Source organism: Papio anubis, chromosome 17 (assembly GCF_008728515.1).
Source record: "Papio anubis isolate 15944 chromosome 17, Panubis1.0, whole genome shotgun sequence".
NCBI lineage: Eukaryota > Metazoa > Chordata > Mammalia > Primates > Cercopithecidae > Papio > Papio anubis.
Genome location: NC_044992.1, coordinates 37,810,945 through 37,823,260, shown reverse-complemented (window position 1 = coordinate 37,823,260; position 12,316 = coordinate 37,810,945). Strand labels below are relative to the sequence as shown.

The 12,316-nt window shown below is 43.4% G+C and overlaps 1 protein-coding gene across 7 annotated transcripts in view; it reads left to right on the top strand.

Annotated features, from left to right (window-relative positions):
- The first annotated feature begins 7,893 nt into the window (after positions 1-7,893).
- The window catches only part of TOM1L1 (target of myb1 like 1 membrane trafficking protein), a 134,160-nt gene continuing 129,737 nt past the window's right edge, over positions 7,894-12,316 (top strand). For 2 of the 7 annotated variants that reach the window (XR_004179426.1, XM_009190291.3), the window contains exons 1-2: positions 7,894-8,299; positions 11,078-11,162. Coding sequence is in view for 3 of the 7 variants with exons in the window: in XM_009190291.3 (XP_009188555.1) it covers positions 8,242-8,299; positions 11,078-11,162 (143 nt within the window). In the remaining 4 variants the exon portion in view is untranslated. Of the gene's footprint in view, positions 8,300-11,049; positions 11,163-12,316 lie in introns of all 7 variants that reach the window. The other 5 variants (XM_009190297.4, XM_009190296.3, XM_009190294.3 and 2 more) reach the window with 5 other exon arrangements.

The following is a 12,316-nucleotide window of genomic DNA, read 5'->3' as shown; positions in this document are numbered from 1 at the left end:
TAAAATGAGTGTCAATAGCTTAGAATAAAGTATTGGGAGACACAATAGCAGAGCTCTCTAAAGAAAAGCAGGGTCACCAGTGCTGATGGTGGCATAAAAAATGACAGGGTGGGGGAAAAACACACTGATGTCTGAGTCAAGGAGTGAGTCTGGAGAGTTGGATTCTGTATAGGAAGAAGAAATCTCTTTGCTAATTAATTAATTAATTATGAGATGGAGTTTTGCTCTTGTTTCCCAGGCTGGAATATCTTGGCATGATCTTGGCTCACTGCAACCTCTGCCTCCCAGGTTCAAGCGATTCTCCTGCCTCAGTCTCCCAGATAGCTGGGATTACAGGCACCCACCACCATGCCTGGCTAATTTTTGTGTTTTCAGTAGAGACATGGTTTCACCATGTTGACCAGGCTGATCTCAAACTTGTGACCTCAGGTGATCCACCGGCCTCAACCTCCCAAAGGGTAGGATTACAGATGTGGATTTATTTTGCTTACATTTTCTTTTTCACATATGCAAAAGAGTCATATATACAAAACATCAGGTCCAATAATTCTCAAAATGTTATTTAAATAAACACAAAATAAAAATTATAAGTAATAAGAAAGCAGTATCTCATAGTTTAACTGGCAGCTTTTTTTTCCTTTTGGTTGTCCCTAAAAAAAACAGTGCATCTTATCACAGAAAGAGTTTTAGATGTAATGAACTATAGAACATACGAGGCGGTGTTACAGTCACTGAGTAATGCAGTGATGAGCAAAATAGAACTTTCTGTGCCCTCCCCAAGCCAGAGAAGAAGACATCTATAAATACGCAAACAAATGAAGAAATGAGAGCATTTCAAATAGCAGTAAATGCTATGAAGACAATAACCCAGAAGAAGAGGATAAAGAGAGGTGGGGCGGGGGGCAAGGAGGCTTTAAATCAGCACTGAAGGTAGAATCAGGAGAAGTACATGGCAGTTGCACATCACACCATAGTAGGTAGGAGAAGAAATGCTTTCAAGGAGCAGGCAGAGGTCAACAGTGACAAATGGTGTTAGAAGAGAAAAGAAGGTGAGGTGAGAGGACTGTTCTTAATATCGGCAAGACGATGGCTTTTAAAAACGGTATTATAGCTGGACTAAAGTAGGTTATAGGACGATGGACCACCAAATCTGCATTTTTTGGGTAGATCTGCTTTAGGACCTGAGGGAAAGAGTTGGCCTGGAGGGCTGTGGCTGCAGCGCAATATAGAATCACAACGGTATATTTTGTGGATCAAGGGAGCAATACGAAGTCTTGCAAGGCCGGTAAACAAATAATTGCACAAAACAATTTCAGATTATTAACAGTGTTATAAAGGACATAACCAAGATGATATGATGGAAAATAGGGAAGAGAAGTCTACTTTAAGCTTTGGGTTTTAATAGGTATTGAACACCAAGGACATGCCAGGCATTTATTAAAAGCATTCAAATGTCAACTCATTTAATCTTGAGACCTACTTTTTGAGATATGTTCGATTAGTTCCATTGTTACACATAAAGAAACAAATGTTCTGAAATAGTGATTTGCCTGTCAAAGATCAATTAGCAAATGGTAGCCCTGGGATTAGAACCAAATTTGACATTGAAATTATATGTGTTTCCCTTGCTCTACACCCCTTTATTCAAGGCTTTCCTGCAAAACAAACCTCAAAGCAGCCAGCCTTTCACAACCCCTGCCACAAAAATCCCAGCTCATGGTCTCTTTTTAGAGCCCCATTCCTATGAGATCTTTTTCAATGGAATGGATCACCAAGTTGCACATTATTCATAACATGCTAACAGAAACCAAATGTGTAATTATACTGATGCTAGTAGGTACTGATAGATAAAGATCCCAAACAGCATCTTTTAAGTAGTGGCTTTTAGAGAGACATTGCCCAACCTCAAAGGCCATTTTCTAATAGTGGAAATTTTAGGCCACCTGGTAGATTGGAAGGATAAATGATCATGATAACTAGTTAATATTTACTGAGCTTTATTATATGCCCAGAATCATTCCAAGTGCTATAAACATAATATCTTCTTATTTTTCAAAACAACCCTATTATTTCAAAATTATTTGTATCACCTGAGAGTTGATTTGAGCCCAGCTAATCTGATTTGCAAACTAAAACTAGGATCCCAAAGGAACACACAGGAATTAAATGACAAACCCCAAATGAGTTGTGTGCACCGATGATATTATAAAACTCACAGAAAGCTGGTTGGCTCAGGTTTTGAAAATATTGATTCCTTTGGTTTATTTTCCAGATAAAACTTTGGTTTTAGTCTCACAGGAATCCACTGAGATGACAAATTTAACCAACAGGTGCCCTTTAGTTCCCCCTCTCAATGGAGCTTCTTAATTGTACGGATGATGAGAGAAACCAAGGAAACTTTCTTTATGATTTAAAGATTAATGTTTGGAGGATGCTTGTGGTTTAAAATCAATCAACAAACTTCTGGTTGGCATTGCTGCATAAGGAGCACTGGGCTCGTTGCTTCAGATGCTCTCCAAGATCAGCAATGGACCCCTGCTGGTGGGGAAGGCAGGGGCTGGCAGTGTGATGCAATGGAAAAAGGCTTAAGCTTGGAAATGAGAAAAACCCAAATTCACCTCCATATTGAGAGTGACTTTAGGCAAGTTAGTTAATGAAATGGGAGTAATTATTTTTAAAAAAATAATTCTGAAGTTTATTGGAGATACCAAAGCACTTTGTACAGTTCTTGGCACAGGTAGAAGTCAACAACTGTTCCCCTCTTCACTCTTCCTGTGCCTTGTCCTCTCTCATCTTGGGTCTCTGAGTTCAGCCTAAAACCCATAAAGATGGAACAAAACAGAGCTGGGGTTGGGGTTGAGAGAAACCCTCTCGTGTGAAGCTGATGGAAGGTTATCCTAAGAGCTGGAAAAGAAAGGTTGTTCTTTAATTTTCACAATCAGGAGTTGCAAAGACATAGTATATTAAGAAATGACTGGAAATAGGCTGGATGTGGCTCAGGCCTATAATCCCAACACTCTGGGAGGCTATGAGGTTGGAGGATCGCTTGAGCTCAGAAGTTCGAGACCAGACTGGGCAACATAGTAAGAACTTATCTCTCTCTCTCTCTCTCTCTCTCTATATATATATATATATATATATATGGAAATAAAATGAACATATATTTGTGTACACGTGGTTTTCAAAAACAATGGGCAAGACATTGTGCAAAAGAAGGTCTATTTTGAGGAGAAATAATATGTCTTGAAATGCACAGGGATATTTGATCGTGTTCAGGAAAGCCTGAACTTCAATCTAGTTTCATCCCTAAACAGTATTAAAGCTTATGACATTGACAATTTCTGGACAGACAGTGTCCACAGAAAAGAAAAAGCAAAGAGAAAGAGAGGTAAAGAAGAACATAGAGAAATCCAGAACTGACTGAAATGAAAGTTGGGGATAACTACAAGATTTTCTGTTTGGGAATTTATGGTACCATTAGCACATCCAGGGACCTTTAAAATTCTTTATGACCTTGAGGCATCCAAGACAAGTTAAATCAGAATCTCTGAGGTAGGACCCAGATATCATCAGTCTTTACAGCAACCCAGGAATTTCTATGCATATGGTTGAGAATGACTGCTACAGTCAAAACAAGTAAGGTAGGATATTGAGATAATGGAGAAAGAGGATGAGTATAATTCTAGACATACTGAGTTCAAGTTTCAACAAGGCATCCAGGAGGGAATTAAGGGCTGGATATCAGGAAGGACAGAACAACTTAAGATTTTGAAGAGCCATTCATTAATATGTACAATAAACATACCTTAGGCTGGGCATATTGGCTCATGCCTGTAATCCCAGCACTTTGGGGGACCAAGGTGGGAGGATCACTTGAGGTCAGGAGTTCGAGACCAGCCTGGCCAACATGGTGAAACTCTGTCTCTAATAAAAATACAAAAATTAGCCAGGCGTGGGGGCGTGTGCCTGTAATCCCAGGTACTTGGGAGACTGAGGCAGGAGAATCGCTTGAGCCTGGGAGGCAGAGGTTGCAGTGAGCTGAGATTGTGCTACAGCACTCCAGCCTGGGTGACAAAGTGAAACTCTGTCTCAGAAAAAAAAAAAAAAATCCCTTAAGGGCTGTTGAGTGTCAGGACACCAAGTCCTACAAATGGGTCCTTTTCCTTTGTGGGACCTATATCTAGGAGGCAGGGAACAGATTTTTAAACAAATCAGTGATATAATGTGTTGTGGACTATAAGACAGAAATTTGTACCTGGGACAGGAAAGAAGGGTTCAATTCTTCTGGGAGTTGTCAGAAAAGACTTCATAAAGAAGGGACAAGGAGAAGGTGGGATGAGAGAAATGCAGAAAGAGAAAAAGGCGGACCTTGGAGGTATGGGGAGACTCACTTAGGTCTAGCAGAATGGAGAGAAAAATGGAATCAAATGAAGATCACTGAGAATTAGCAGTCAGAGAGAGCGAGAAAAAAAAAAAAAGTGGGATAGAGAAGTGCCCTGAAAGATAAGGCTGGCTAATAATGAAAGGCCATCACATGAGTGGTGCAGAGGGTCAAAGATGATGGGGATGACTATTAAAGCTGAAGATCACATAGTTATGAAAGTTCGTTTTTATAGTGGGAGAGTTGGGGCAGAGAGTAGGTAGTGTTTGGAACTAGACCCATGGAAAAAGAGAAGGATAATGAGAAGGCTAGTGGATATACTAAGGGGAGGGTTATAGGGAGCACATTTAAATATTAAAACAAGGAACAGGCCTGGTGCAGTGGCCCACGCCTGTAATCCCAGCAGTTTGGGAGGCTGAGGAGGGTGGATCACGTGAGGTCAGGAGTTCGAGACCAGCCTGACCAACATGGAGAAACACCTTCTCTACTAAAAATACAAAATTAGCCGGACATGGTGGCACATGACTGTAATCCCAGCTACTAGGGAGACTGAGGCAGGAGAATTGCTTGAATCTGGAGGCAAAGGTTGTGGTGAGCTGAGATTGCGCCATTGCACTCCAGCCTGGGTAAGAAGAGTGAAACTCCACCTCAAACACAAACACACACACACAACAATCAAATGAGAAGGCAAAAATCTCTTAGCTGCAAGAATCGTGATGGTGGGTTACCTTTGTCTTCTACACAGGTGTACTTGCCAAATTCAGTCACTTCATTCTATAGACACTGCCCCCTAGAACCCACTTCTTTCAAAATGTGAACTAGTGAAGGGCACCACCTACCATCTAGAGCTCTACCATGAAAGATGATAGCACAGCTGTTCAAGTCACAGGTTCTGGAATTAGACAGTCCTTCCCTAGCAATGTGACTATGTGAAAAACTATTTCCTTTTTTTTTTCTCTTTTTTTTCTTGAGACAGAGTCACTCTGTTGCCCAGGCTGGAGAGCAGTGGCACGATCTCATCTCACTGCAATCTCCGCCTCTTGAGTTCAAGCGATTCTCCTGCCTCAGCCTCCCATGTAGCTGGAATTACAGTCGCCCACTACCATGCCCAGCTAATTTTTGTATTTTTAGTAAAGACAGGGTTTCACCATGTTGGCCAGGCTGGTCTCAAACTCCTGATCTCTGGTGATCTGCCCGCCTCAGCCTCCCAAAGTGCTAGGATTACAGGTGTGAGCCACCGTGTCCAGCCATTACTTCGGTTTTCTAATATGAAATATAAAGTAATAATGGTACTGGTCTCAACGTTATTATGTGATTAAATGAGATAATGCATGTAATATGTTTAGAACATATCTGGCATATAGGTCTAGCACAGAAAATATTCACTATTGAACAAGAACAGAAAAAAAGTAGAACTTTGTGCCAGCAAAGTATATGACTTCCCCTATTCCTGTATTCTTCAAGAGGTCTCGCACTGAATCAAGCAGATCCTTTAAAAAAGTAACACATCAGGCTCAATAAACAGATTCACCTAGTGACAATAATATAGGCTTTGGAACCAGGCAGCCATGAGTCAAACTTTAGTCAAGCCATTTATGAGCTTGATCTTTCTGAATCTCAGATTACATATTTGTAAAAATGAGGTTAATACTACCCACCTCCCAGGACTGTGAAGATTAAGATAGATTTCTAGTTGTAGACACTTAGCACAGTTTACATAAATAAATGTTTACTAAGTGTTCTTGGAATTGAAATTGTGGTAAGATTTTACTCCTGGTGTCATTTTACCCCTGTGGGATTCCGCTCCTTCTTTGACCTCAACTTAGTTGTGAATTCTATTGTCCCCGCTGCTAGACTTTACTAACATTAACCATGTGGATTTTCATGCCTGGAGAGAAGAGGGGTCATGGAGAAAGGAACAGAGTACACAAGAAAGCTGCAACAACCACCATAACACCCTGGAGGGCACAGGGAGAGAGAAAAACTTGCGCCAGGCATTGCTGAGATAGAACACAGGTAAGTACTCATCAACCTGGGTTCTGTTCACCCAAGCATCAAGTCCAGAAGATACTTCTTGCTACTGTTTCTCCTCTTTCTCAGTGCCTGAGTCCTGTCATGTAAGGAAAGCAGACATAGGAGAAAAAAAAAAAAAGAAGAAAAGAAAAATCTCCCACATAGAAGTATGTTAAAAATCTATCTCTCTGGATGCTTGGTTCCTTCCTAGTTCTCATTATCTGATGGAAGGCCACTGACACCAACATTGTCCTAAGCTAAAATTGACTTTCTTTTTCAGAGATTGTAGGTTGCAGAAAAGGCAAAACACTTTGCTAGAGGCTGTAGCATGGAATACAGATTAGGTTGGTGATGTCACAAAAGAGGGTTTCAACAGTGTCAGCAGAGGCTGTAGTGATGACTAAGGAAGTTGATAAATGGCACCATCTGAAATAGTTACTCGCCCTGAATAGGCAGGTGGAGAATATTAGTTACAGATGAGACAAATCCCATTATGAGAAATATCATCACAACAAGAATATTTCATTCCAGATTTTAGAATCCCAGGTTTTGGCTCACTTCGGTCAAGAAAAACTATAAATAATTGAGTTCGAGATAAATAATTAAATGTTAGCCTCTTGGAGTGCATGGCAATTGGTTTTGATCTCTATATTAAAATTCACAAGACCACGGACATAAGTCAAAACAGGTCCCCTTCGTCTCCCTAGTCACCATATCCAGGGCTAAAAAACAGACTTGAAATGGGTGCCAGTTAGACTACAGGAAACAGGATCTACAAGCACCAGGAGCTCATCTATGGCTATCTGACATGGCCTGGGACGCATCACTCTCTGGCAGCTGGAGATTGTTAACATCGCCAATTCAATGTTAATTGAATGCAAAGGAATAAGAAATAAATTCTGGTTCCGAAAGGGCAGCTGGAAAGGTGTTGGGCTTCTCAAACTCAGGCCTAAAACCAAGCATCCTCCTTGCCAGAGGAAACGGAAAGCCCCTCCTCCATTTTTAGAATCAGGCTGGAAAACACGGCTCCCAGAAAGTGGGGTTAGAAAACAAGAGCTTGCGTGGCGGCGCCCTGTGGTCCCTCGAGGAAACAGGAGAGAGACAAAGAGGGCCTGCTCCTGGGAAGCCCTAACTTCGAACCCAATCCTTCCTCCTAGACATCACCTACAGCTTCAAAGGGCAGGGCGCACACCTCCCCTCCCGCATCTGTAGGGCGAAGGCAGGTCGAGGGTAAACATTTCTAGTTATTCAATTTATTCAGTGGTTAACTATTTTGTGGGTACCAGACACCGACCTAATCGGTTTACGTCCTTCCCTTAATTCTCACAATTCTGAATTTGTGTTATTAACCCCTTATTATCTTTGGTCTACCAAGGGCAGCCAAAGAGGCGCAGAGAAGAGTGACAATCTGGCTAGCAAGCGGCGGGATCAAAGCCTGGGTCTCTACTTCCCAAGCTGGAGATCTTGGGCTGCCTGCTCCTCCTGCGCAGGGCGAAAAGCCCACCTGGAATCCGAGCGGGCGGCCGCGCCACTCTCGCAGGCTCCATACGCCCACCGCTGCCCGCCTGTACCACCTGCAGCGGGCAGCGACGCCTCCTTGCCGGTCCCGCAGGGCGCGCTGCAGGTGCGCGTGGCGTCCCGAAGCCCCGCCCTAGCGTCCCTGCCCCGCGCCCCGCTCCTCACGCTCGGTACCCGCGCCCCGCAGCGGCAGCGCACAACGCACCGCCTCCGCCAGAGCCAGGGAAGCGCTCGGGCGAAGAGGAGGAGCCAAGGGTACCGAGCGGGTGGAGTCGGGAGCCAGAGAGCGGTGGAGGCGGATTTCCTGGGCCCGGCCCTCTGGAGCTACCATGGCGTTTGGCAAGAGTCACCGGGATCCCTACGCGACCTCCGTGGGCCACCTCATAGGTAAGGAGGCGCGGGGAGAGACGCCCAGGCAGGCAGGGGACCGTGGGATCCTTTCCTGCTTGATCCATTCTCGGCCTGCAGAGGACGGAGTTAGTCCAACTTGGAGAAAATCCTTCCCCTCCCCCAGCAACTTTCCCAGGGCACCCGCATTCCACCCGGCCCCCTTTCGTCCGTTTCCTTCTTGGCCAACTCACTCTAGAACCCGCAGTCCTCAAAAATGTACCTTCCTTTCGATGTCTCCTGGGGAGTGGAACCAAACAGGTGAACCGCGGGAGTCAGGCATGGAGTATTTGGGCCTCCACGAGGAGACACCAGAAACTTCTCGGCCAGGGGAAAGTTATTCCTAAACGCACACTCTCTAGGGCACGGTATTGTTATGCCCGTTTTACAGATCAGAAGAGGAGGCTCTGGGAGACTAAGTGATGTGACCTTACTGTGAGGGGCAGGTCTCCCCAAACCAGTTTTCAATAGTGCCAAGCTTATACAACCTGGATTGCTTTTCTGGGTAAACAAAGAGAATGAAAATACTTGGCATTGGAGTGAAGAGGAGGGGAACAGAGGAGCCACCTGGGGGCACGGAGGTCTCTTGCAGGCCGCTAGGGACTACACCGGCATCCACCTAAAAGATTTCTCTCTCCTCCGAATGTACCTTGCATGATGTACGTAGAAGCCAGTGATTGGACTCTTACAAGCACCAGCTCACTGCTCCCTCTTTTCCCTGATTCCTCCCTTGGGAATTGGGTGTGGCACGAGTGCATATTAATGCCAGGCAAAGTGTGATGATGTCAGGAACTTAGTGGGGTGATGAAATCTTGAGAACCTAGTAGTTGTAGTAAAGAGGCCGAGATTTGGGAAATTTAGTTCACAGCTCTACTAACTGCCGTGACACCGAACACACCACTTAAACAGAACCTTAGTTTACACATCTTTATAAAATGGTCAGAGTAGCTACCATTGAAGAGATGCTTTCCATTGATGGCTGTGCTTTGTTGGATATTAGAATGAACCCTGAGCAGAAATGGGTTCCGACTGTATCTTCATAGGCAAAAGAAACTTCAGCAATTCATCTGCTTAATTTTTTAATTCTGTAAACATGGACTAACTGTCAGCTATGTGTCTGGACCTGGATCAGGCACTGGTGAGGCCAAGGTGAGACGTGATCTCAAACCTGAGGGAACTCATTTTCTTGTAGGGAAGAGGGCACGGTTTTGTGCCGCACCTTTGCAATGCAAGAAAATGCAAAACACACAAAACTTACCGGAAGGGAGAAATGAATTCTACTGTGGCTTTTGAAGGGTGAATGGGAGTTTTCTAGGAAGATAAGCTTTGTCCATTTGGTGCCAAATTCAAGTTTTGTTTGTTTTTTGTTTTTTGCTTTGTTTTTTTGCTTGTTTGTTTGTTTGTTTGTTTTTTTGAGTGTCGCTCTGTCACCCAGGCTAGAGTGCAGTAGCTCTCGGCTCACTGCAACCTCCGCCTCCCGGGTTTAAGCAATTCTCCTTTCTCAGCCTCCCGAGTAGCTGGGACTACAGGCGCACGTCACCACGCCCAGCTAATTTTTGTATTTTTAGTAGAGATGGAGTTTCACCATACTGACCAGGCTGGTCTCGACCTCCTGACCTCAGGTGATCCACCCGCCTCGGCCTCCCAAAGTGATTGGGATTACAGGCGTGAGCCACCGCACCCGGCCTCAAGTGGTTCTTTTCCTTGATTGAAAGCAAGCCAAACTTTGGGGTTCCCCGAAACAAGTCCTTATTCTTTCTTTCCCTTCTCTATCCTTTTTGGTTTTTTCTCCATTTCCCCCAGAACCCCGTGTTTTCATTCTTAGGGATCTTATCTTTCTCTTAGGAAGATGTTAGCGCATTCATGTTGAGTGTTCCATTACCCTTTCCAGGTAACATCTTGTATTGCCTGATTATCTAATGATAGGGTTCCAAGTGCAGAAGCATTCTGGTCAGCCTGGTGCAGCTGTGGTTAGTTTAGATGCTTGTTATTATTAGTTTGGATAGTTACTCAGTGCCAGTTTGAAATAATTAAGACTGATAGTAAAAGTGTATGCAATGGAAGTTTTTACGTAGTCGAGATAAGCAGTGTCTTTGCAAGTATTGGTTGAAGTTATAATAATTGGTAAAATTAGAAGGAGTCGTGAGATTAAAATGATAGGAGAATAAATATGTTACTATTATTTGGAGTTATGCCAATATTTTGGCTCCTAAGACCAACGGATTACTTCTCTCCTTTAAAAATTCTTTCCTCCTGTCCCCCCAGAGAATAAATTATTTTTAAAAACAAACAGTGAGACCAAACAACCTAGATTTGAATGCCAATTCTACTTCATACTGACTGTATGACTTTGGTAATTTCCTAACCTCTCTCAACTTCTGTCTCATCATCTCTAACAGTGGGTTAAATGAGATTGCATATGATACAATACGTAGCACTATGCAGTTCACCTTGTAGGTAGCTGCTCACTAAGCCCTAGTTCCCTTGTCTGAAAGCCAGGCAGGTGGAGATTTAGCTGGCCTGGCCTGGGCCTGTGGCCAGGTATTGTGCTTGCAGTCTTTATTAATAGATCACTCATTACTGTTGCTGCAACAGCACTCTGAACTTGGGTTCTGATTGATTCCTGAATTACTGAGAACGGTTCCAAAAAAAATCACTTTGCCCTTTGGCAATATACACTTAATGACACTTGCTAGTGCAGCCTAGGCAGATTATTTCAGGAATAGCAGACATTTTTTATTCTGTCGTAGCTCAGACTCAACAGCTTTTTCTTGGCAGAGAAGGCTACATTTGCTGGAGTTCAGACTGAAGATTGGGGCCAGTTCATGCACATCTGTGACATAATTAACACTACCCAGGATGGGTGAGTACAGCATAGTTTCCGTGTATTTGCCTCTGATAAGAAGCATCAGAACTACAGCACGTTTTCTCTTGCAAATGTTTCAGTTTTGTTGTTGAAAGAGTGTTTTCATCATTCATTAGGCGCCCTCTACCTTTTGAAGACTTGTCAGATTGAAATATTGGGGCAGCTGCTTGCTTCAGCATGTAGAGTATCTATAAATCCATTATCATTTTTTTCCTCTTGGCAGTTTCTTTAACAGTTTCAAATTTTGTCACTGTGAAGCTCAAATTGCTTCTTTTTAAAAGATTGAAAAAGGCCAGGTGCGGTGCCTCACGCCTGTAATCCCAGCACTTTGGGAGGCCGAGGCGGGTGGATCACGAGGTCAGGAGATCGAGACCATCCTGACTAACACGGTGAAACCCCGTCTCTACTAAAAATACAGAAAATTAGCCGGGCGTGGGGGCAGGCGCCTGTAGTCCCAGTTACTCAGGAGACTGAGGCAGGAGAACGGTGTGAACCCGGGAGGCGGAGCTTGCAGTGAGCTGAGATTGCACCACTGCACTCCAGCCTGGGCAACAGAGCAAGACTCTGTCTCAAAAAAAAAAAAAAGATAGAAAAAGAGAGATTGTTTCCTTCTTTAGGAATATCTCCAGCTCCCATGGCCAGTATTTGATGAAACCGTCAAATATTATCAAGAAGCTGGTTGACTCCTGGTGGTGACCTATTTCTGGGCAATTGTCTTTAGTAACCAGGAAACAATATAGCAGTCTTTTTTCCTCCTTGTCACAGGACAGTTTTTTTCCTTCTGAATGTCAACTCACCCATGTTTAAGCTGTATTCTTATAGCATGTGCTATCTTTTGCCCTTAAACTTCTTAAACTTTAGAGAATCGAAGTTGTAAGAAAAAAGTCATTAAGAAGAACAAACTGGTTTGCATGTAGTCAATTACAAGTTATTCTTCGGAACACAATTCTGGTAATTTTCCTGTGCATATTAAAGTGATAACTGACAGTAAAAGAGATTTAGTCTAGCTTATATTGATAAAGAAAACATCAAGATTATTGGTTATAAATAAATGGAAAGTGCTTATGGTTAGTACTTTTTTTTTTTTTTTTTTTTGAGACGGAGTCTCGCTCTGTCGCCCAGGCTGGAGTGCAGTGGCCGGATCTCAGCTC